Consider the following 24,831-nt stretch of genomic DNA (forward strand, 5'->3'; position numbering starts at 1 on the left):
CTCCTCTGAAATGACCATTTGACAACATGAATACACTTTCTAAAACCCTTTCAATAAATATTTAGATATAGCCATGCCTTAGATGTTTGTTTGGCTGCTAGAGCTTTTCTCACACACAAAAACCTATCTTCGAATCCAAATGCTTTAATGATAAGATCTCTAAAACGCATCAGCTGAGCGAGGGCCACTGTATTACATAATTCAACTTGCCTGATTGTGCATGACCTTAAATAAATACTCAGTAGGCTCAAATGGCGTGTCCCGTGCTTAAAGGCGCTACTCGTATAGTCTACATCTCTACTATGAGTGAGACTGGAGGACAAACTCCTAAAGTGTATGTGTTGCCCAAAGCAACCACTAGGAAATACCCTGCCCTAGATCCTGGCAGATTATGCAGTCTTCAATTTGTCTTTGGAAGGAGGGCGGGAACGTAAGAAGGGTTCTTTGTCTTGCGCAAACATGCTTTCAAACTGATTTTTTATTGTTTAAAGTGTAGAAAAAGGCAGCTCAAGGGATACGTGTGCATTGCTCTGCCCCCATAGAAAGAATGGGATTTCAATAAAATGCGATAATAAACTAGGCTTACTTTTCGATGAGGTCCAACGTGACCCCCGGCACCAGGCGGACACTTTTTTGCATGCAGAACCTGCAAAGGAAAAGACACAAACACACCATCAGGGAACTTCACACAATGAAGCATCTCTAAAGCACAAATGTAGTTAGACATTAGAAAAGATAAAATTATGCTTTGTTTTATCCCAGAGAACTACGGACAAGTCGAGCTCGGCATCCCACGGTATGATTGCAGATGCCAGACTGCTTGTAGAAAAGATATCTAACAACAGTCCAGCCTACTTTTTGAGTAACTACGATCTACCCCCTCATCCCAACAAATGCTAACTACCACTAAGTACATGTTTAGTAAATAGCGCTGACTGCTACTTACTTTCCTCTGAGCAAGAGTTGCTTACAGGGGGTCCACTGCTTTCACTGAGAGGATGCATGGGGTCACAGGGAATGGTTAACAACACAGAGGATACTGGCCGCCCTTGCGAGGCAGCATGTGATGCACCATTTTAGGTCAGGGTCACAGGCAGGCCCTGAGGAACGAGGGTGCCAGCATACTGTTTATGTTCTAAGTGTTTCTGCTGGCCACTTTGTTCTAAGAAACAATGCCTTCTTAGCACACCATTTTTCCCACTGTTAGAAATTGGGTTTCTGGTTGGCTAGGTTATGCACCTAAGCCAGGCAGAAACCAGCATTCTAGTCAGGGTAAGGGAGTTACACACCCAAGATAACGCCAGTCCACCCTCTAAGTAGCTTGGCAGAGAAGTCAGGCTTATTCCAGAGGCAATATGTACAGCGCTTGTGCAACACACACACACCAGTGACACACTACACACACCACATAAACGACTCCATAGTAGTATATAAAAATAGCTCATATATTGTATATAAAACACAGACCACAATCACAAAAATCATTTTTCCAACTAGGCAATTGTAACATTTAAATGAACATCATTGCACTAGGACACATTAAAAATGCAGGAGTTAGATGCAGGGCATAAATGAATCATACATAAATTATCACCAAGAACATATAGGGTGCAGCTTCCCTGCACTTCTACAACACTTTATATGGTAATTCCCAAGTAACACATAGGGCATCGGAGGTCCTGCATGCCTTTTATGGAACTTTAAGTATGGCCCCTCGGGATGGGGTAGGCAGTGAGAAATGCGGCCACTCGGATTGGGGCCCTCTGTTGAGGTCTCAACGAGTCTGATGACAATTGGGGCAGAAGCAACCCCAACACAGCAACTGTGAGCCCCCAAGTTATGGCATGAACACCTCCCACACTGGTGGTGATACCTCATGAGGTCTCATGTGGGGGATAATACAAAACAGCTGCCCTTAATGACAATCGGCGATCATGTACACGCCCCCACAACAAAGGGGTGGCTCCTCAGCTAACGGCCGTCTGCATCCAACTGTGGTACGAGGAGCAAACCAGACACACCAGTCCCGGGCACACTGCACACGAGAGAGCTCCAACCCCCACCACCAGTCCACCTGGGGGTAGAGACAGCATTGTGCAAAGGAAGCAAAGCCTATTCAGTAGCTAGTGAAACACCTACCACCACTCTAAATGTAGACCAGGTTTATTTAACCTGGCAATGAGTCACTCAGGCAAGGCAAGACACAGCTCAACCCCCCCCTTGTAACTGTCTAGAGTGAATGCTCATCCCCAGCTCCTTTCACTCCAAAACCAGATGGTGAATACACAAACAGGCAGAGGATCACAGAATGGTAAAGCAAGAAAATGCACTCTCACTAAAAGTGCCATTTTCAAACAAACAATTTAAAAAACACCTTTCCTAAAAGGTGTGTTACCAAATTCTGAGTTCAGAGAGCCTAAACTCCTTTTCTCTATCTTGTCCCAATGGCGAGTTAACACTAGTAAGATGTCACAAGGCAGCTCCCATGTTAAACTATGGGACAAAACCTTTCAATAGTGTAAAACGAAATGCACGATATTTCACTATCAGGACATGTAAAACACACTAGCATGTCCTACTTTCCACATACACTGCACCCTGGCCATGGGGGTACCTTGGGCCTACCTGAGGGGTGCCTTACATGTAAGAAAAGGGAAGGTTTGGGCCGGGCAAGTGGGTGCACTTGCCGGGTCAATAGGGCAGTTTAAAACTTCACATGCGGACACTGCAATGGCAGGTCTGAGACACGTTTACAGGGCTACTCGTGGGTAGCACAACCCATGCTGTCAGCTCACTAGTCACATTTCATTACCGGCCCTGGCACACCCAGTGCACTTTACTAGAGACTTACCAGTAAATCAAATATGCCAATCAGGGATAACCAATCATAATTACAATTTACACAGACAGAATATGCACTCTAGCAATGATCAGAAGTGTTAAAAGTGCCCAGAATCCTATAGTCAACAATAACAGGGTCAGAAAAATAGGAGGCAAAAGGCAAAACGTTTGGGGATAAGCCTGTAAAAAGGGTCTAACTCCACAGATAATGTTAATGCCAGTCCATGAGCTGCGAGATGCTCCTAACTGAAAGGCTCTCACTGCCCTCTCACCCACTGGACTGTTTTTGCCTCAAGAAAAAAGTCAGAAACAAAAATATATTTAGCATTTTGCACAAGTGTACTAATATAAAACAACTATTCCTTGCTTTTCAACCAACAGCATGTTGCATTACGGCATTTTATTTTACCATAATGCTTTCTTTATGGGTTCAAAACCCCAGAACTCACAGTGATGCTGGCTAAAATACCAGAACTAGCGGACAGTGTTGTACATGAAATTGAGCCACTTGTCAGGCTTGTTTTAAAATGTTACAAAGTCTTCTAGCCAATTTAATAATTTGCTGGTTTCACACATAAAACAAAAGTAAACTCTGCTCAGATATTTTGTAAGATCAACTCTTTCTTTCATGTCATTCAATTGGCAATACAAATTCTTTTGTCTTTTGTGTAGTGAAAAGTTTTATACTGGGCTTCACAACGCAACAAATGTTAAACATGTGGTGCAGCAGCACAGCTTTTCCGAATGCAAAGAATAAGTAAAGTAGCAGGAGGAGCATCACATAAGTCTCTCATATATACAGGACAGGTACAACACAAGTACTAACACAGTAAAGTGAGGGGAGTTCAAGGAGTGTTGTAGACTTTCTGTAAACATACATAAACGAATAAGCACAACACACCTGGAAGAAAGAGCCAAACCTTTAATAGAAGTACCATATATTCATACACTCAAGGGATGATTCACCCCACCTACCTAGTGTGGTATAATTCATCAATGGGGTCCATTTCTAGCACTGTAAAAACCCAATAGCACTACTGTTCATGTTTTGTCCAGTGTCCTAGTTATAGGTTCTCTAGTTTTGATAAGGTTATAAATGTATGCTCCCCCTTTGTCAAACTCTCAGAACATACATTAAAATTGTGTGTGGTTTTTACTGGTGTTTTCCTGCTACAGGATTAAAAAACAGAGGGTAGCGCAACAGACCTGGCTTATCATTTTGGTCAACATGTTTCTCTCGTTAATTACCCCCTTTGGGGACAGGATCTTCCTCATGAATTTAGGCACCTCACATCAAATACTGCAGACAAGCCCCTGTTAATAAGGTATGCTTTACAAGAACATATTATATATCCTTTTTTAATTCATAAGTAGTGGAAACACATTCGTACTGCAGCTGAAACATCACCTTTGTCATGGAACAGGTACCCCTAGGGTAAAATTGGTTCAAGCTTTCCTCCTTTACTGGACAAACATATATAGGGTAGTAGCAGTGCAAGCTTGCCCCATCACAGGCCACATACAAATCAAGCAAGTAGTGCAAGTTTTGTTTCCTCAAAGAATTTGCACAAATTGGCAGTAACAAAGCAAGAGTACCACTATCACAGAGGGTAACAAGTGAAATCTTCAGTTACGAGCATAACAGATACAGCAGGGAAGAATAGTACAAGTTTTCACTGGCCAGAGCACATGTACATTTAAGGCATGAGTGACAGAAGGAAGGAACAGATCTCTGGAGCAGATGCAGAACTCACTGAGGAGAATGTATATGTGAATGAGTGAGTGAATTTGCAAGTTAAGACAACATTCTAACTTGCATGATATTCAACGTCAACATCCTGAAAGTCCCAAGTTTTCCACATACTGAGATCTAGCTGTTAAACCCAGGGGCGGCTCCTCCGCTAAGACAGAGGAGCGTTGCCCTACTGCTTTATGAGCTGTGCAGAGGAAAATATAATAATACCAACAAAGCGCTATTATCATCTTATTTTTCCATCCTAGGTGTAGGCAGGGGCGGGGCTGGCCAGAGCAGGGGCCAGGGAAGGAGTGGTGAGCGCACTAAAAGTGTGCATGAATGTTCGACCGGCCTACTTGGGCGCGTCAAACATTCAAGCGCACTTTGCATGTTTCCCACCAGGTTGCATTACACAGCCTGATGGGGAACCTGCACAGGCTCCCTGTCCCCATCTGAGCGCCGAACCACTGCGCTCAGACCAATCTCAATGCTGCAATGCAGCGTTGTGATTGGCTTAGGGGAACTTAGGTTAACCAATCACAACGCTGCATTGCAGCGTTTTCATTTGATTAGGGAGGCTGGGAGCCCAGGTGTTTCCTGCGAGGAGGAGCTGGGAAAAATTCTTTATTTTTAATTTCCTCCGCCCCTCCACTGCCACCGTTCCCTACCAGCCGCCAGTGGGAAAACTGTAGGTCATTGTTATTTGGAACAGCCCAGCTTATAGGCAGGCATGCAGGTGGCAACCTCTTTGAAAAGGTTTGATTGCACACTCAACAGGTGCAGTGAAAACCCAGCCTTGGTGAAGCGCCTCTTCAAAATGAGGACGACCACCAGGGAGCATGGAGCTGTGTCAGCCAGGCAGGGCTTTAAGTGGGCCATGCCTGCTGTGCTGAGGACGGGCAGTTCAAACAAGCATTGGCATAGCCAATAGGTCTCGCCTTTGGGCCTTATAAGTGTTTAACCATGGAGCACAATATCCTGGGTGCTGTGCCGCCAGGGATTGAAGAGCTATACAATTACTGCACACTGGGTCTTGCAGTCTAATTCAGGAATACACGCTTGCCTCAGGAAACATTATGGACACATTTCAAGGCTTTCTGACGCACAGACAGAAAGACAAGTGCCTCAATCCAAGTCAATAGAACTACAACATTCTGTTGCCCAAGTTAAATAAGCAACAACTATGGCTTCATAGTATGGAATATTAAAAATGCTTCAGTTTTGAAATGGTGAGACTTAAAAAACTTTAACAAGTCTCTTTGTAGTCCGCTCAAAGGCAGTGAGCAGTGGACTGCTGCAGAGTCGAGATTTTTTTTTTCAGCCCGAGAGTGAGGGCAAAAATGGATAGCCAGATAGGGACCAGTCTCAGCACCTGCTTTTTTAGGTCGAGTCTAGTGCAGCGCACTTGCGCTACTCTGCGAGGCTTCTTGTAACTACTCTAAACTACTCTTTGTGAGTCTGACTCCCCCCACACATTGGGTTGGCTTTTGTGTGTGTTATTTTGTAATCATAGCCTGCAAATGGCTAAAGGTGGGTGCATGTCCCACCTCTTCTGCAAAGGTTCACTTCCACTTCGTTTTGCTGGCGAGAGCGAGCAGCGGCGAGCAGGGCCCTGTCTCCCTGGGCCCGCCCCCACTCCTCTTGAGGTGCTTGTTATCTGACTTTTGCCGAGCGTGCTGAGAAGAGGCTACAGTTCTGCCCAGTCAGAAGCTTGGAAGCCCACATGTTTTCACGCCCTTATACCCTATTGGTGCAGTGGTTTTCTATAAGGAACCACAATTCCCAGAGCTCACCTCTTTCTCTCATCCTCCGCTGCTGCGTTTCGGTCATTGGCAGCGCTTGAAGATGACGCACACAGCATTTTTCCTATGCTCCTGCTGGGTCGCCATAAAAGTCTCCCATAATGGTTTTCCAGGTACATGGGTTTTGGAATCGGGCATTCGTTTAGTTGTGCGGTGACCCACCATAACAAGCCGTAATAGACGCTGGGTTGGAGAATGCACTGTGTTAATGGGATTTTAGGGGTGTGGGAGCTTTGACAAAGACTAGAGTAAGTAAAAACAATCTGCACTTAAATCGCCTCCAATCCACTTGTCACCCAATACCCAGGTCTATAAAGTTTCTTACTGCAGAATCAAAAAAGATGGGTTTGGAGTGCTAAAGGACAAACAGAGTCTAGAATTTGGGTCGCATTCTAGAATTCACATCTAGATACCTTGTGAAGGTGAATGGCGGATCTTCCCGCAAACCAGCGAAAAAAGGGAACAAGCGATAACGCTGGAGGTTAGACTATTTTTTGATAAGGACGAGTAGTAAAATTTGCCACATTTAATTTTGCATAGAGGTTGTTTTAACATGATGACTTTCAGTTAGCTTCCTCCTGTTCCCTGCGATTTGAAACATTATCCAGTTAATTTACGCTGTGAACACTAATTCATTCATTTGCTGAAAGTTCCATTGTTTAAATGTTTCATGTTTATTAGAACATCTCTGGGTGGTATTAGCAAAAAGGGTCCTGAATATTTAAATGGGATAGTGCTTACATGTTAAAGGCAAACTTTTAAATCACCCTGATCGAAGCAAATGTATTGTTAGCAAATCTGAACATAAGGAAAATAGGATGTCATTTTTTATTCTGTACCCAGATTTCTTTCTTATTGCAAATGCATTTGTATAATTATGTTCTTTTTTTTTTTCTTTTGCTTAAGAGTCTTTAACTTTGTATTCCATTGTATTTTGTTTTGACACCTGATTTTCTCTTTTTATGACTATCAAATAAAATTCTTTTGAACTTAAAAAAAGTAATGACATCCTATTTTCCTTATGTTCAGATTTGCTAACAATACATTTGCTTCGATCAGGGTGATTTAAAAGTTTGCCTGATTTGTTAAGCAAGAATTGTGTGTATAAGAACCCTCTTATTTTTGGGGTGAGCCAGAAGACGTTCCTGTTCTACTACGGATGGTGTTTGGAGTACAGTTTTGCTCCCACAGAAGCAAGGGCAAGTGCAACAAACAACTGTGGCATGTCACCTTAGAGTAGGGGGGGGACACAAGCAGTTCAAAAGAGTAAAACAGCCATTCCAACTCTAACCAGTAGGGGGTATGGCCCCCCACACAAAGAAAGAGTTCAGTTGCAACTTGCCATGTATGTAGCTAATCAAGATAATTGAGGAGGTGGAGAATCAATGAAAGCTCAAGAGGAGGAAGGCGGACATTAACATCACAGGGGGGTTGGGGGCAGTCTTCTGCATCGGACTGTCGGCATTTGGCAGCACAGGAGTGGGGTGAGGCAGCGTGGGACAAATAACTCAAAGCTAATGTCTGTGGGTGAAAAGGGTGACAGCTCAGCAAGGCAGGCACACATCTATCTATTTTACAATCAATGCATTAAAGAAGATTAGGAAAGATTAATCGTGCCTTTGAACTTCAGACACTATGGCTGTCATCTTTAATGCACATTCGTTGGCGTTTCTGAAATATTAATTTCTTTGTTATTTTCCAAGAACAAAAGTGCAGCAAAGAGAGGAGGCACCATAATATTACATCAAGGTCACTTAACAGCAGTCTGGAGAACTAGGCGCACGTCCACACGGCACTTACAGAGCCTAAACGAGTTTGCAAAGATTTTTTTAGCTCAACTGAAGTTTACAGTAAGTTTTCACTGCTTGATTTATCCGCGGGCAGACTAAATCCTTTATTGATGTACAAGAGGTAAAAAAGTTAGCTCAACTAAGAGCGGAAATCCTTGGTATTAGTATTTTATTATTTGTATTATTTCTATAGCTGATGCCCTCTCATCAGTGTCAGTGGCAGATTTTCAGTATTTTTGAACAGCGGCAGCACCCACGCGTAGGTTATAAAATATGTCAGTATGCCTTTGTGCAAGATCTATAAAGATACGGCGCAGGAATGTGTGAGCTGTATAGCAAGGGGGGCATCCCTTGAGTTGTCATTTCGAAGCTCAAGGAGTGTGTACAGACACCTCACGGAGGATGGTGGCTAGGATGGGCTAAAGCTTCCCAAGGTTCTTTCTTCACTTGCTGAAAAGTGGAGATGCTCATGAGATCAGCCGCTTCCTTCTTTTTAGTTTTTTCAGACTTCTCCATATCAAAAATCTGTGAAATATACCAGAAATGCAAATTTCTTCCAAAGATGCACATCTACGAGATAAGCTAAAACACACTTGTCCATCTCATCTGAATAATTTATGAACCTCTGTTACTTGTGAATTAGTGAGGAACTTGATCAGTTTAGATTGTGTTTACATTTTACTCTTAGTTTGTTACTGCTCATTGACGATTGCCAGTGGTGCTGGGAAATTACTACTTAGAGGGCCTTAGCGTGTATATAGGAAATCTACTTTTTTGCAGAGTTCCTATCATTTTTCTATTTTTAAACACTGCTGGTATTTTGACTGTGTGCATTGAGAAATACTAACTGGTTTCTCAGTGGATGCGTTTTCTTTATGGCGTATATGAAAACAAGTTACTTACCTGTAACTATGGTTCCCAGTATTGGTAACTTTCATAGATTCCCATGCTTTGTATCATTCCCCGTCGTCGGAATGGGAACCTCGGTAAATAAAGAAATAACAATCATAGAAACTAAAGAGAAATTAGGCCTAGGCCTCATCTCATTTTGTAGCATATCACCCTCTTTGTGTAAAAGAGCTCAAACTTTCCGCAAGGACCAATCAGAACAGCTTCACCCCTTGGAACCTTCCTGAGAGAGCTCAGAGCCTCAGATTTTCGAAGCCGTTGTGCAAACAGCCACCATCTCAGTAAAAGGCCAAGCTTTCACCGGGGAGGCGGGTGGGCGCATGGGAATCTATGAAAGTTACCAATACTGGGGAACCAAAGTTACAGGTAAGTAACTTGTTTTCTTACTCCAGTATTGGAACTTTCATAAATTCCCATGCTTTGTATCAGAATAGCTAGCAGTAAATCACCAAAGCACATTTTGTAGGATACATGGCATCACATAACCATATGACAATACTTATAGCATACTTTGCTAAATTGTAACCAAGAGATAAAAACATTGCTGACACCAAAAAAATGTGCTTACCAGGATGGAGGGATTGTAGGGAAAGCTCACCTCTCAATGAAAAAGATTCCTAAGGACTGCTTGACCAACAGCAGCGTCATCTCGTCCTGCAGACTGCAGGCAGTAGTGCTTCGTGAAGGTATGTGTACTGCTCCACGTTGCTGCCCTGCATATGTCCTTGATGGCGACTCCAGAGAAAAGAGCCACAGACGATGCCACAGACCTTGTGGAATGTGCACAGACTTTTCTGTCCAGAGGCTTGCCCGCCTCCTGATGGCAGAATTGAATCGCACTGGAGATCCAGCGAGAAATGCCACTCTTTGCCAAAGGAAACCCCTTCTGTGGTGCGCTGTAGGACACAAACAATTGGGATGATTTTTCGAAAGGGCCGTGTGCGTTCTAAGTAGAATTTAAAGCATCTTTGAACGTCCATAGAATGTAATGTGCGTTCCGCAGGCGTAGAAGGGCGCGGAAAGAAAGACTTTAAGATCAAGGGTTCATTTAAGTGGAACTCAGACGGCACCTTCGGAATAAATTTTGGATTGGTGCGAAGGATAAGCACATCCTTTTTGAATTGAAGGAATGGATCCACTATTGAGAGGGCTTGAAGCTCACTAACTCTTCTAGCTGATGTTAGCGCCAAGAGCAGGGCCAATTTCCAAGACAGGAATTTCAAGTCCGCCTTGTGAACCGGCTCAAACTGAGCTTTCAAGAGTTGAGCCAGCACAAGGTTGAGCTGCCAAACTGGCACAGGAGGACGAACTGGAGGGTACATCCGAAACAAGCCTTTCAAAAATTGTTTAACAATCATAGAGGACCATAAGGACAGGCCTGAAGAGGTGCGTCGAAACCTCGATATGGCTGCAAGATGTACCTTTACAGAAGAATGTGCCAACCCAGATTTAGCCAATGATAGCATATATGGCAAAAGTTGATGAGGCAGGGATTTGTAAGGATGGAGACCCTGTCTTTGACACCACAGGCAGAATCTCTTCCACTTTGCCTTGTACGTTTTATTAGTGCTTGGTGCTCGAGCCTGGGACAAAACTTCTCTACACTCCTTGGGGAGATTCAGATGACGGAATTCTCTGTGTTCAGGAGCCAGGCTGTCAAGTGCAGCGACTTCGGATCCGGATGGAACACCTGCCCCATATCTCTCGATAATAGAGACGGAATTTGTCGCAAGCGAATTGGATGATCCTGGGAGAGTAGAAGGAGTTCTGTGTACCAGAACTGCCGGGGCCATGCCGGTGCAATGAGAATCATCTTGCATGGCTCCGCCTTAATTTCCTGAGTACTCGTGGAATGAGGGGAATTGGCGAAAAAGCGTAAAAGAATGTGTAGTACCAGGCAATCGAAAGGGCGTTCCCCAGAGATCCCTGATGGTGAACTTTGCTTGCGTAAAACCGGCATTTGGCGTTCACCGGAGACGCAAAGAGGTCTATGGTCGGGGTTCCCCAGACCGAGAACACACTCTCCAGAATGGACTGATTCAATTCCCATTCGTGATTCACCTCTGTCTGGCGACTCAGGGCATCCGCTGTGACATTGAGAGAACCTGCCAGGTGTTCGGCCTGCAGATTGATCTTGTGAAGAATTGCATAATCCCAGATTCTCTGAGCTTCTTTGGACAGAGTTTGTGATCTTGTTCCTCCTTGTTTGTTGATGTAGTGCATGGCCGTCGTATTGTCCGTCCGGACCAGTACTGTTGGATTCTGAATTCTGGGAAGGAAAGCCTGCAAAGCCAACCAAATGGCTGTCAGCTCCAAAAAGTTTATATGGCACTGGCGTTGATCTGGACTCCAGTGCCCGCTGACTTGAAGCTCTCGGAGCACTGCTCCCCAGCCTTCCAAAGAGGCATTCGTGGTCATGATCAGGGGAGATGGAGAAATCCTGAATGTCAGACCTTCTGCAATATTGTCTTACTAGCCACCACTTGCATGCCTTTCTCATTTCTGGCGTCACAAACACCTTGTCGTTGAAAGAGCCCTCTGCTTGGCACCATTGTTTGTCTAGCTCTTCCTGCAGAGGACACATTCGCAGCCTGCAATGCAGTATTAATGGTATGCAGGATGACATCGACCCGAGCAGGGACTTGTAGAGTCAGACTGAAAGGCATTTCTTTTTCAGCACCTGGCGAGCCGAGACTATCAATTTTTGTTGACGTTCTTCTGACTGACGAGCTGTGCAACGCTCTGTGTCTAAAATGGCCCCAAGGAATCTTGTGGACCTGGAGGGTTGCAGAACTGACTTGATCTTGTTGAGCTGAAGGCCCAGGTGACTGAACAACTGGATGCAAGTTGAAACGGCTTGAGAAGTTTCCTTGAAAGATGGAGCCTTGACGAGCCAGTCGTCCAAGTAGGGGAAAACTTCCAGGGATTGTTTTCGTAGAAAAGCTGCTACTGGTGCTAACACTTTGGTGAATACCCGTGGTGCAGACCGAAGGCCAAACGGAAGCACCTTGAATTGGAAATGGCTCTTGCCTACTGTGAAGCGAAGATATTGTCTGTGAGCTGGGTGTATCGGTATGTGGAAGTACGCATCTTCCAAATCCAGAGACGCCAAATAGTCGCCTGGGTTCAAAAGAGGAAGAATATCTTGGAGAGTAACCATCCTGAAAGAAAGTTTGATGAGATAAGTGTTGAGGTCTCATAGGTCTAATATGGGGCGCCAAGTGTCTGCCGTCTTCCGAACCAGGAAGAACCTGGAACAAAAGCCTCTGCCCCTCTGAGAGAGTGGTACCGGCTCTATTGCCCCCCTTGATGAACAATAGGTGGGCTTCGAGATGTAACAGTCCCAGATGTTTTGTGTGGTTGGCGCCAGGAGTTCTTGTTGGAGGAAGATCTTGGAATTCCAACGTATGGCCACTCTGAACGATATTCAGGACCCACTGGCCCGATGTTATCCTCTTCCAGCTGTTCAGACAAAAAGATATCCTGCCCCCCACTGATGTTACTGGGAGGGGAGGAACAGTAGTAAGAGCCAGGAGGCCGCTATTGCCTCTTGGCATTGTCGCGTCCCTGGCGGTTCTGACGCCCTCGCTGAGGTTGGCGAGAGAAAGACGCATGGCGTTGATTCGAATATTGGGTCTTACAAGACTGCGAAGACTGCGAGGAATATCTTTGCTGGGTGTTGCCTCTATAAGAAGAGAAACCTCTGCCCCGTGCACCTCTGAATGGGACCTTTTGATAGTTCAGTGATCCCAATGACTTCGCCGTGTCAGTATCCTTTTTTATGCTTTGCAGGGCACCATCAACATGCTCACCGAAAAGCATCTCACCATAAAATGGGAGGTCCAGGATCTTATTTTGGACCTTGTGACGAAACCAGGTGCTTCTCAACCAGCCCTGACGGCTTAACACCGCTGACCCTGCTAAGGCACGAAAAGACGTTGAAGCTATATCCATAGCACAATCAATTACTATAGAGGATGATTTTTCTCCCTCCATCAGAACTCTCTTGGCCTCTTCCTTCGCGGAGTCTGGCAGTTCCACAAATGGCTCCAAGTCACACCACATCTGGCCATCGTATCTGCCTAGAATGGCTAGAGCATTTGCTGTTCGAACAAGCAAGCTGGCCATGGAAGAAAACCTCTTCCCCACGTTATCCAATCGTCTACCGTCCTTGTCCGGAGGCGTAGTCAAAGGTGTTGAAGGGCTTTTAGATTTGCGCGCCCTGCAAGATCACAGAATCAGGTTTAGGCTGTCCAAGAAGACAAGCAGGACTTCCATCCAGAGCCTTATATTTCTTCTCCAGCCGGGGAAGAACAGGGATAACAGTGGTCGGATTCTGCATGATCTTGATCCCTTCCTCCCACACATGTTCAATTATGGGAATGGATTTGACTGATTTTCGGTATTGTTCTTTGAAATCATACAGGAAACATTCAGACAGCTCCCTTGTAATTGGCAGTCCAAACCTCTTCGATGCTCTTTCCATGAGGTTATGAAACCCCCCCTATATCGACTGCCGGCGATACGGACGTATCTCGAGCAGTGGCGTCAGGATCCTGTAGTCCACTGTCACCGGAATCAAAGTCTGGGTCCTGCAATGGATCAGTCAATGGATCGACCTGTACTTCCTCATCGGAAGAGGTATCCTGCAGAACGTTATTGGCTGGCTCGGGGTCCGATGTCCGTGAGAGGACCGCTGGTATGACCACAGGTGGTGCCAGTGGTACCACCTGTGAAGGAGGAACTACGACAGCTGATTGCGCCTGCTGCAGCACCGTAGCTGGAGGCTGTGCCTGCTGTACTGAAGGTTCTGACGGAAACCTGTTTCTGTAGTCCTGCAGCATCATCTGTAGATCAGAGACTAGAGAGGCTGGCATGGCCACCATGTCCTGTTCCAAACCTGGAGGACGTCGCTCCTGAGGAACATAGTGATGCGCCTGTTGGTCATATGAATGTTCATAGTATTCCTCTGTGTCAGTCTCTTGCAATTTTATATTTTAAATCTGAGGGACTGTAGGCATCCCCATAATGGCCTCCATCTTCCTCCTCCTCATCTGACTCGTCATCCAGAAGCATTGTTGGTGGAAGAGACGGAACCCTTCTAGGGGACGTTATTTCAGGTGTAATTTTCAGCTTCTGTATTGGAAATTCCAGTTTCTGACCCGTCGACGGCCTCGTTGACGGTGCCGTCGTCGACGGTGTGGCAGTCGTCGATGGATTCGTCGACGGCAAACTGGACTTCGTCGACGGAGTCTTTATCGTCGTCGACGGTATCATCGTCGACGGTGCAATCGTCGATGGTTTCGTCGTCATCACCATCAGGGTCGTCGTCGAAGTTGTTGTTGTCGTCGACGTAGTCCTCGTCGACGAGGCTGTCGACAGCACCTTCCCTGACACCATCATCGACGACGAGGAAGTAGTCAAGGTCGACGAACCAAGTACCTTAAACGACGACGGAGCCGTCGACGTCGATGCCGCTACCGATGACAGTCCCGTCGACGGAGCCAAAGAAACAACGGAAGCCTTCAGAGAAGTAATCCTCGTCGACGTACCTGTTTTTGTCGTCAACGGTCGTCGTTTTCTCTCAGGCATGGTCCCTGGAATGACTGCAGAGTATTTTTCAACTGTTTTTTCTTTTTGGACGGAGGAGAAGTGATAGAAACCTCCTTTTTGTCCTTAGTGGCTGTCACCAATCCAGCAGCCTGTCCCAGCCTCTCCTTTTCACTTCAGTGAGGAGATTTAATGGGACTAGCCCTCTCAGACCTGTCAGAGATCTTATGAGGGGCCTTAATAGGGGGCTCAGCCGAAGGAGGAGGAGACCTACCCCTCTTCTTGGATCTCGGAGATGAAGACAGAGATGTTGAATCTTCTTCATCCGATGAGAGCACCTCCTTCAGAGTCTTCATCTTCTGAAGCCAGGTCAATAGTCGGCCTACCCTGTCTCGCAACGTTTTGGTAGAGAAGGTTCTACAAATCTTGCAGTCTGTGGCCTTGTGGTCCGGGTATAAGCAATAAATACAGCTTTCATGCTTATCTTCAACAAAAAGCCTCTTTTTCCCACAAGACGCACAGGAACTGGATAAGGCCTTCTTCTCCTTGTCAGACATATCTTGTTTGTAGATGAAAAGTTGAAGAAAAAAGTAGAATGGAATGAAAAACTGAGCAGAGCTCAGTGGAGACTCCCTAGCACAACGTGCGGTAGAAAAATCTGAGGCTCTGAGCTCTCTCAGGAAGGTTCCAAGGGGTGAGGCTGTTCTGATTGGTCCTTGTGGAAAGTTTGGGCACTTTTACACAAAGAGGGTGATATGCTACAAAATGAGATGAGGCCTAGGCCTAATTTCTCTTTTGTTTCTATGATTATGTTATTTCTTTATTTACCGAGGCTCCCATTCCGACGACGGGTAATGATACAAAGCATGGGAATCTATGAAAGTTCCAATACTGGGGTAAGTTGGCTATATTCAGTTTAAAAGCCCCAGGCACAAAACCTGCAGGGTCTTTGCATGAGAGAGCTGCAGATGGGCTGGTTTATCTTTGCTGGACCTCACAGTTGTCTGCAGAGGTGGAAGAAAGGGGGGTAGCCACTTTCATAGGATGGCTATTTGAAGATAAGAAAGTAATGTCCTCAGTTAGGGCTTTAAGTGGGCCGGGTCGCACCGGAGCTGAGCACCGGCAGTTTTTATAGGGTGCCACCTCGAAACGGGTCCCTATCGGGTTCTGTTTTGTGCCCTGGCATAGGCGGTCCATTTTTAACGGACTGCAGTGACAGCAGGCACATGGATGTGCGCTGCTCAAACTGCGCACTTCTCACTAGTGGAGAAGTTACGGCATGATGTCATGCCAGGTGAGCGTTGTAGGGGAAGTGAAATACTTCAAAGAGAGTCATTTTCTCTCTGGATTTGCCTTCTCTTTTTGGAAACTCAGGAGCAGCAAAATGTTCATAGTGTCACCAGGGCTTTAAGTGGAAGCTTTTTCAATATTATATACAAACCATAGTTGTTGGTTATTTATCTTATGAAACAAACAACCATTGACAAAGCCAATAGTCCTGACTTGTTGTAGGTATGATGTTACTTGTTGTATCATATATCTGGATGCAATGACTAACAGCAGAATACAAGTCGGCGGGCACACTATGCTAAGCACAGATTTTTTAGCTTACATGTTTCAAGCCATGCCCCTTTGAGAGACTCCCCAGTTTTTTCATCTCACTTAAAGCCCTGTCCTCTGTGGACATTCAAAGGAACTGGCAGGGATGTGATTTGAGAAAGGGAAAGATTGTTTCATAAGTAGAATGTAACTGTCAATTAAAAACCCCATACCTTTCCAGTTATTGATACAATTTTGTTTAGTTTTGACCTTATTCCAATTATAAAATACTTTGAATTTTACTAAATTGCTCTAGGAGCTTAATTGAGTTCTTTCTTGATGCAGGTGTTGCATTGGCAGTGTTAACCATTAAAACATATTCTCTTAAGTTATCTTCCATCTCTGCTGGTGGAACTATTTAGTCCACGCCAGTTACAGGGTGAGTAACATCCGTATCTCCAGAGGACGATAAAGGTACTGAGATGGGTGAGATGCCTTGACAAAGTCAGGGGAGAGGGCTGCACTACAGAGACTTGACCTACTTTGCCAGAGTCGTACATGATTTAGATTCTGGCAATATTTGAGCACAATTATTAGGGCAGTCTGTGATAATTAACATTTCCCCCGCAGTGTGTGACTACAGGCTCCGACCCCCTCAGATGATCTATGTTGCCAAAGATAAGAGCAATATAAGTAGTTTGAGAATGACAACACTGACATTTCGATTTGCAAATTTTTAAAAAATTTTCACATTAAGCCTCACATTGCGACGTACGAGCGTATGTATTGCACTATCTCTGCCATATCCCACACATGAATACCCCTCTTGGGGAGACACTTCCGAATAAAGGCATAAACAACACCATACTGCAGGATATTCTTCATGGTGAAGTCACAGTGTGTAGTTACCGGATGTGTACATAATTGATGCAAGAAACTTAATCAAGCATGATGGGCCCAGTTGAATGACACTAGCGTGCTGCGCTGGCTATGAATAAATTCTACAGCGCTATGTGCTACCAGGATGTCTAAATAATTTATTATATTCACCCTACAGGATTGAGAAGCATGCATTTGACCACTGGATAAGTTTTTTCCTAGAAACCAGGTCCTTAAGAAAGCCATTGCGACCCAGCAAAGACCTATATTTGGCTGAAACATGTCGACCTAGGATATGGGAGACCATTATAATTAAGGCTCCCTGTTTCTACTGATTTTTATAGATAAATACAGACAGAACACATTTGTTTTCTTGCCTGTATTTTACTTTTAAATGTGGATAAAAACGGAAATTGGGTTGCTTTTTGAGTAATTCTAAATACTGTCTGCTATAACTGCCAGGTTTGGAATTACACCACCCAGTTGGAGACCGTGTTGGCTAATACCCCGTGCGAGATTGCAGCTATCCGTGGACATGGGAAGTGATCGATCGTTGTACTAATTTAAAACGGAACAGAACAAGGGTAAGAAATTGTGCTTGGGAGAGTAGGAGAAATAGATTCAATTAAAAGTTGAATATTACACCAAACACGGCATCACTGGATCTACGATATTCTCCCCTCTTTTTCCATGACTTGACGCCTATGAAGCTCTCCTCATATTGAACTGGGGTATTTGCAGTGTAAACCTTCTCGAATTACCATTACATATGGTTCATGCTTGTGACATCGTCCGCCCTGGATTAGGAGGAATAAATGGAATTTAATCGTCCCCTGTACATGTGGGCTTGACTGCCTGGAAGAGGTCCTGAGGAAGGTGGCCTTGTGCCGCCGAAACGCGCGTCGACCAAGTGTGGGGTCTCACACTGAGCTTTGAGACCTACTAGTTTGTGGGGGGCACCCTGCCAATTAGTATTCAGTTTCCTTTTTCAGATGCTGTGGGTTTAAATGTAGTGAGGGCATGAATGTGTTAATATGTTGTGATTGATTGTGTGATAACAGGGGTACATGAATTTGTATAAATTGTTCTTTTTGTGTATTTAGTTATTGTCATCTTATATTTTTTCATTGTATTAACCATGATATTATTTATGAAATGTGATATATGTGATAAAATGTCTTATGAATTGAAATATTATGGGGAAAAAAAATACAAAAACTTGAAAGCAATGCTCAATAGAAATAAAAAGTTTCATATATTTTTTGAAGAAAATAAAATAGTTTGTTGTGTATCTGTCACCTATGTTATACCAAGAATGGGATGTATACCTGTATTGAAAGAATTGTGGCCATTGAGGGAACACATTTCTCATTGTTGTGTCTTATTTCTTCCCCTCTGTTCCCTGGTCGTACTTTAACTCTGAGGGGGTCCCATTATAATTGCTACTGCCATACCTGCCAGGCCAATAGCTGTGTGGATTGATAGGAAACAGGTTAAACAAGAATTTACAATGCAATGGTCTTGGCATTATCAAAGGTAGAGCTATTGGCATTGCTCATGACATTTTTTTAAAATCTTAAATAAATGGCATTGTCATTTACATTGGCAATAGCTTAATCGTTAAATACATGGCATTGTCATGTACAATGTCAATAGGTTAATTGCTCGCAAATGCATTACCTATTGCATTTACACCCACATAGAGCCACAAACACACAGAGCCCCCCCCACACACACAGAGAGCCCCCCCACACACACAGAGAGCCCCCCCACACACACACAGAGCCCCCCCCCACACACAGACAGAGCCCCCCCCCACACACACAGAGCCCCCCACACACACACACACACAGAGCCCCCCACACACACACAGAGCCCCCCACACACACACAGAGCCCCCCACACACACAGCCCCCCCACACACAGAGCCCCCCACACACACAGAGCCCCCCCCACACACACACAGAGCCCCACCCACACACACACAAACACAGCCCCCCCACAGACACACAAACACAGCCCCCCCACAGACACACACACACAGAGCTCCACACACACAAACAGAGCCCCCCTCACACACACAGAGCCCCACACACACAGAGCCCCACACACACAGAGCCCCACACACACAGAGCCCCACACACACAGAGCCCCACACACACAGAGCCCCACACACACAGAGCCCCACACACACAGAGCCCCACACACACAGAGCCCCACACACACAGAGCCCCACACACACAGAGCCCCACACACACAGAGCCCCACACACACAGAGCCCCACACATCCCAGTCTTGTTAATCCCAATAGGCCTGGCTTTAATGTGCCAAATATGCGTTCTTGCAATTCGTAAAAAAGCTCAATTCCACATTCTTGTATTTGCATAGATTAGCACATTAACACCAGATTACCGTTGGCAATGCTTTTTTTTTATATATCTCACAGCACTTTATGTTGAGATTTTAGAACACGTACTTGAAATAATGAAAAATAAACTAGAACTCCGGGAATACAACATGCAATTGTCTAAAACTCCAGGACTGGCTCAAGTAGTCACGACGCCACTCTGCAGCTTAGCTCGCATGCTCACCACACAAACATCTGTTATTCCTATGCATGGCCCAAGCTCTCTCCTCACACACGCAGTACAATCCTAATCTACATAACAAACAGATTCACACCTCTGGTTTACGCCCCCTCTTGCAGCGCGCAGTTCTTCGCACGCTATTGCCACAGGCACATTTGCTCCCACATAGACAGCACATGGTGCTCCCGACAGAGCACACGCATGAAAACACACACAGATCACAGGGGGCCCATTGCCATGTGATGTGAGACACTTTCAAGTGCTGATGGTATAATCCACTTAATATGCTGGCGCTCCTTTTATGCTCGTCCTAAACATAAAACTGCAAGTCCCGGGATGCAACCCACCGCTCGCTGCAAATCCTATAAAGGGAAAGATAGAGCACGTGACAAGAGGTCACATGGCGGGTATGCACACAAAAACAATGTCCCTCAAAAACAGACTCTCATACCCCAACCCCCCATCCCCCACACACAAAGGACGCAACTACCTGGCAACACAGTAAACATCTGGTCGCAGCTGCCGAGGCAGTATGTCTGAACGTAGTTACTGTAGATGTAACTTGCTGTACCCTTGTAGTATGCTACTGTTGGAAAGCGCCCCGATGCCTTCGAGCCATGTCCGCGCTATATAAAATAACAAGAAATAAACGAAACGCCCAATGCACGCATTACAACACCACACGCGGGACACTCACCCAGAAGATGTTGAAAGCGAAGAGGGAGTACTTGACGCAGCAGCTCACTTTGGACCCCCTGTATGGCTGCTGCTTGCTTGACATAGTGCAGGGTGAGATGCGGGTGGCAAGGGGAGGTGGGCGGGCACTGGGGGCAACCAGAGGGCACATACAATGACCAGTGAAGAGATCGGGGGCACACGGTAATGAGGGCAGCAGCAAAGCTCCGCGGAGACTGCAGGGCCCTGGGTGGAGTGCCAGGCTCTGAGGGAAATAGCTGGGCTACAGGAGGAGTGAGAGTGTGCCAAACTATAGAAGCTAAGAGTGTTAAACTGCAGTAGGGGAGATTGCCGGACAATAGAGGAGGAGGGTGTCAGGCATAGAATTTTAGATTGCGAGAGACGTCAGCGTCAGGCTTCAGGAGTGAGTGTCATTTTCTTGCTGGGATGTGAGGCTTGAGGCGAGAGTGTCGGCCTCTAGAATAGAGCATTCTTCCAAATGGCGATCGCAGTAAAAGAAGGCTTGCCTATAGTAGAGTGGTCCAGGCTTGGAGAGAAGGAATGTGAAACTCAAGAGGTGTTGGAGTGGGGAGGACTAATGCGAAAAGAGCACCGGATGCGAGGGAGAGGGTGTTGGGTTTGAGGAGTATGGGATGTCAGTCTCTGTGAGCACCTAGTGACAGACTATAAAGGCAGGGGTTGGCAGTCCTTAAATAAAAGTGCATTGTCGTCTCTCCGATGGGCCACAAGCTCCGTTTCGAGTAAGGGGCAGTTTTACGTTGCGTTTTTTTGTGGAGAGAGCACTAGCCTCAGCAGTCACAGATGTTCAGGAGAGCAACAGTGTGAGCTTGGGCAAGTGCAAAATACAGGGCGTGGAGGGGAGAGGGCTCCGCAGGCAGCAAGCAGTTTCTGCGAGTGAGGGTCCCGCAGGCAGCAGGCTCTGAGCGTGTAGGCTTCTCAGGTTCCGGGCTTGAGGGTCCCGCAGACAGCAGGCTCTAGAAGAGGGACAGATGCAGGAGGTTTGTTCAGACGAGAACAGTCACAATCCGAGCTAAGCAGGCGACAGTCACCGTGGGGTTGTCAGAGCCAGGAAACACTTACACAGGGAGCACGCTATGAGAGGGAAGAGGAGCACACACAAGCAGGGAACGGGCACAGGCGTTCAGGGAACAATCATAAGAAACAGCCACTGCCTGATAGGGAACAGTCACTAACAGCCTGGGAGTACTTAGGGGCACAGGGAGGGTTCGCAGTCAGAGCAGTAACAGGGTAGGAGCCGCAGAGTGCCTGCCTGGCTGATCCCCGTGACTCGCAGCTGCCTCCCCAGACGCTGTGCCGTGCGGGCCTCGGAGCTCGCGTAGCTTTGCACGGCGTGGACCTGAACGGCGCTCACCTGCGCATTTAATTTTAGCCTCGTAGCAGCTCTTGGGGGGCAACCCCCACACTCACAACTGCCGATCAGAGCCCAGCCAGAGGATTAGGAGGGAGGAAAGCAGCGCGAGGCGGCTGGAGTGCGGTGCCGACAATGGGGGGTGGGGGGGAGCACGAGGAGCGCTCTGCGCGTGCTGCCTTCAGGCTAGCGGGTCTTAAGCGCTGTTTGCAACGGCCGGGGTTGGCAGGAAAATGGCTCACTTTCACTACGGTGCTGCCTTCAGGCTCGCGGGCGACTCGAGGAGGAGGCTCTCTGCACTTGAAGACTCGGCGGTGGACAGGCAACAATGGCGGCCAAAAGCTTCTGAAAATTTTCAGATTCAGGGGCGTGGTTTTGCTGTCCTGAGTGACGGACGACGTCACTGTCTAAAGAACAGCAAAACTTACGCCCCCAAATCCGAAAAAGACGAAGCTTCTTTGGAGGAACGGCTCTCTCCTCCAATGGCTGGCCTCCGTTTAGGAAGCCAGCCAATGGAGGAGAGACAGGGCAGGGAGGGGGGTTCCAAAGCGCTACTAAGGGTCATTAAATCTCCAACCCCAGACTGCGCAAGCGTAGCCTTTAGGTCAAAGACCTAAAAAGTAAGGAATTTTAGTAAAGAGGATTTAACAGCATTAGATATGCACAAGGTTGATACTGAAATTTGCATATTTTCATACTAGTGCACTGTTTTAGCTTCTGTGGATGTTCATAGCATTGAAACCTGGCAGGCATTCAAGGATGAGAGCATATTTATTGGTTATATAAATGGGGAAATATACTAATTTCAGCTTCAGTCGTCCAAAAACACCAAAAATAAATATGGATAAATACAGACGGAATGTCAAAAAAGTAAATACCAGCCCTAATTATAATCTCACATCGCATCCACTATCACCAATTTTAAATCTACCCAAGATATCCACTATTAAAACATCCTTAAGGGATGTGAAGAACCGGATTAACCCACTTACAGGGTCTCGGCGGCGGGAGAACCGCCCAAATCTTCCATACCCTTCATACGTAGTAAAAGGAGACACAGGAGCCTTCGTCTGCAGGAGGAACCCAGATTTATTTCAATAGCCAGGGCTATGGAACAGAGTCCCAAGCTAGTCAAAGACAAGACAGAGGAGGCTGCTACTTGACTCTGTAGCTTACAAGCCTTTTATATATTTCGCAAACCATTCTTTTGGCTGTCAGTCCATTGTCCAATCAGGGCAGTGTTTGTAGTTGATAGCTTGATCAAGGCGATGCTTGTAGTTGGTGACCTGGTCAAGGCTTGGTACACAGAGCATTGTCCACTCTATGCTTGTAGCTGGTGACCTGGTCAAGGCTTGGTACACAGAGCATTGTCCACTCTGCTTTGATCAGGGCTCTTTTTTTCAGGTGATTGTTCAACTGCCTGATCAAAGCCTGGTCTTTCAAGTCATTGTTTACCCACCCTGATTAGGAGCCAGCAGTCAGACCATTGTCCAGATAACCTGATCACGGTGACAAGGATGTTTATCAGGCTGAGAGCAGGAGATGGAAAATTAATCATTCACTTAGGGTGTGAGTGTCTTGTGGCTTTCAGTTGACCTGCAAAGAAAAGGGGGGGTTGGGTGTGTGACAGTTCCTGGGCAGAAATGCAGGCCTGTAAAAATGGATTTTTGTCATGCTGATAGAATTTTCCTCGTACATCAGGAAAAAGACCAGATGGGTCCTGTGAAAGTGTTTGCCACAAGATGGCAATGCAAAAACCAATGGAGTCCTGTTAAAAATTATTGTTCATCGAAAAATACTTTTCCTCAGATGGATCACCTTGAGGCACTTTTAACTCACTCACAACTCACGAATTCACAAAAAAACCCACTCCATTGTAATTCTGGCATCTCAGCACACCTGAGATGCATTAGGCATCTTGGGTGGAAGCCCAATGATGAAGCCTGCCACTAACTAGGTTAGCGGGTGAGGGTGCTTACAAAGGAAAGAGAAACAAGCTTATCTCAATTTCTCACCCTCTTGTTTTGCTTTCGTCAGTCTGTGTCCTGCATAACTAAGGAGTGGACACGGCTATCATAGCGAAATCGCCTAATCAGGAGTACATTTTACACAGTTGTGGTAGAATTCGCCCCACTGGGCAAAAAGGCTTCCTACAGTGCGGATGTCCAGGAATCACCTAGTTAAAAGGTCCACCAGTGAGTAACTGTATCAGTATATTAGAAGAATACAATAGTTTGCAACAATCACTTAAGAAAAATCTAGAGTTTTAGACTCAGCAATTTTTAATATTTCACACGTGGTTCTCTTATACATTTACCAAATTGTTATATTTCAAGGAATGTATTTACATTTATGAAGGAAAGTGACAGGGAGAGAAACACAGTGAGAGAGGGGGCTGGGTAGCAAGCGAGTGATGCCAAGAGACAGCAAAACAATAGTGAGTGGAGGAAGAGGTCAGAAAAAAAGTGAAAGAGCATGATGGAGAAGGGAAAGAAAGACTAAAAGAAATAGAACAAGCATTTACAATGAACCGGTTTTGCCTTTGCAAAAGTTAGAGCTATTGGCATTGTAAATGACAACATTTTTATTTATGTGTTGGTTTTGAAAACAGATAAATAAATGGCATTGTCAATTACAATGGCAATAGCTTAATCTCTCGCAAATGCCACACACACACCCACAGAGAGCCCCCCCCCACAAACACACACACACACAGAGCCTCCCCACACAGAGCCCCCCCACACAGAGTCCCCCCCCCACACAGAGTCCCCCCCCACACAGAGTCCCCCCCACACAGAGTCCCCCCCACACAGATCCCCCCCCACACACCCACACAGAGCCCCCCACACACCCACACAGAGCCCCCACACACCCACACAGAGCCCCCCCCCCCACACATACACACTGCGAGCGAATCTGGAGGCAAGCAAAGGCAGGTGAAACAAGCAGGGTAGGTGAGAGAGCCCCCTCCCCAGAGAAAAAGGGACAGATTAGGATTACAGAAATCAAGCAACGTCAGAGGAGGGTCAGAGAAAGCAAACAAGGACAAGGCAACACATTGGAGACTTGGCAATGAACCTGTGGCAAGAAGGGACAGAAGAGGGTCAAAGATAGCAAAAACTGCCATGTTTGT

At 45.9% G+C, this 24,831-nt stretch overlaps 1 protein-coding gene across 3 annotated transcripts in view; it reads right to left on the reverse strand.

The window, feature by feature from the left end:
* Positions 1-24,831, reverse strand: part of RPTOR (regulatory associated protein of MTOR complex 1) — a 2,217,374-nt gene that overhangs the window by 1,030,476 nt on the left and 1,162,067 nt on the right. For all 3 annotated transcript variants that reach the window (XM_086931040.1, XM_086931039.1, XM_086931041.1), the window contains one exon: positions 587-646. In XM_086931040.1, the coding sequence (XP_086787166.1) occupies positions 587-646 (60 nt within the window). The remainder of the gene's footprint in view (positions 1-586; positions 647-24,831) is intronic.

This window comes from Lissotriton vulgaris, chromosome 7 (assembly GCF_964263255.1).
Source record: "Lissotriton vulgaris chromosome 7, aLisVul1.2, whole genome shotgun sequence".
Classification (NCBI taxonomy): domain Eukaryota; kingdom Metazoa; phylum Chordata; class Amphibia; order Caudata; family Salamandridae; genus Lissotriton; species Lissotriton vulgaris.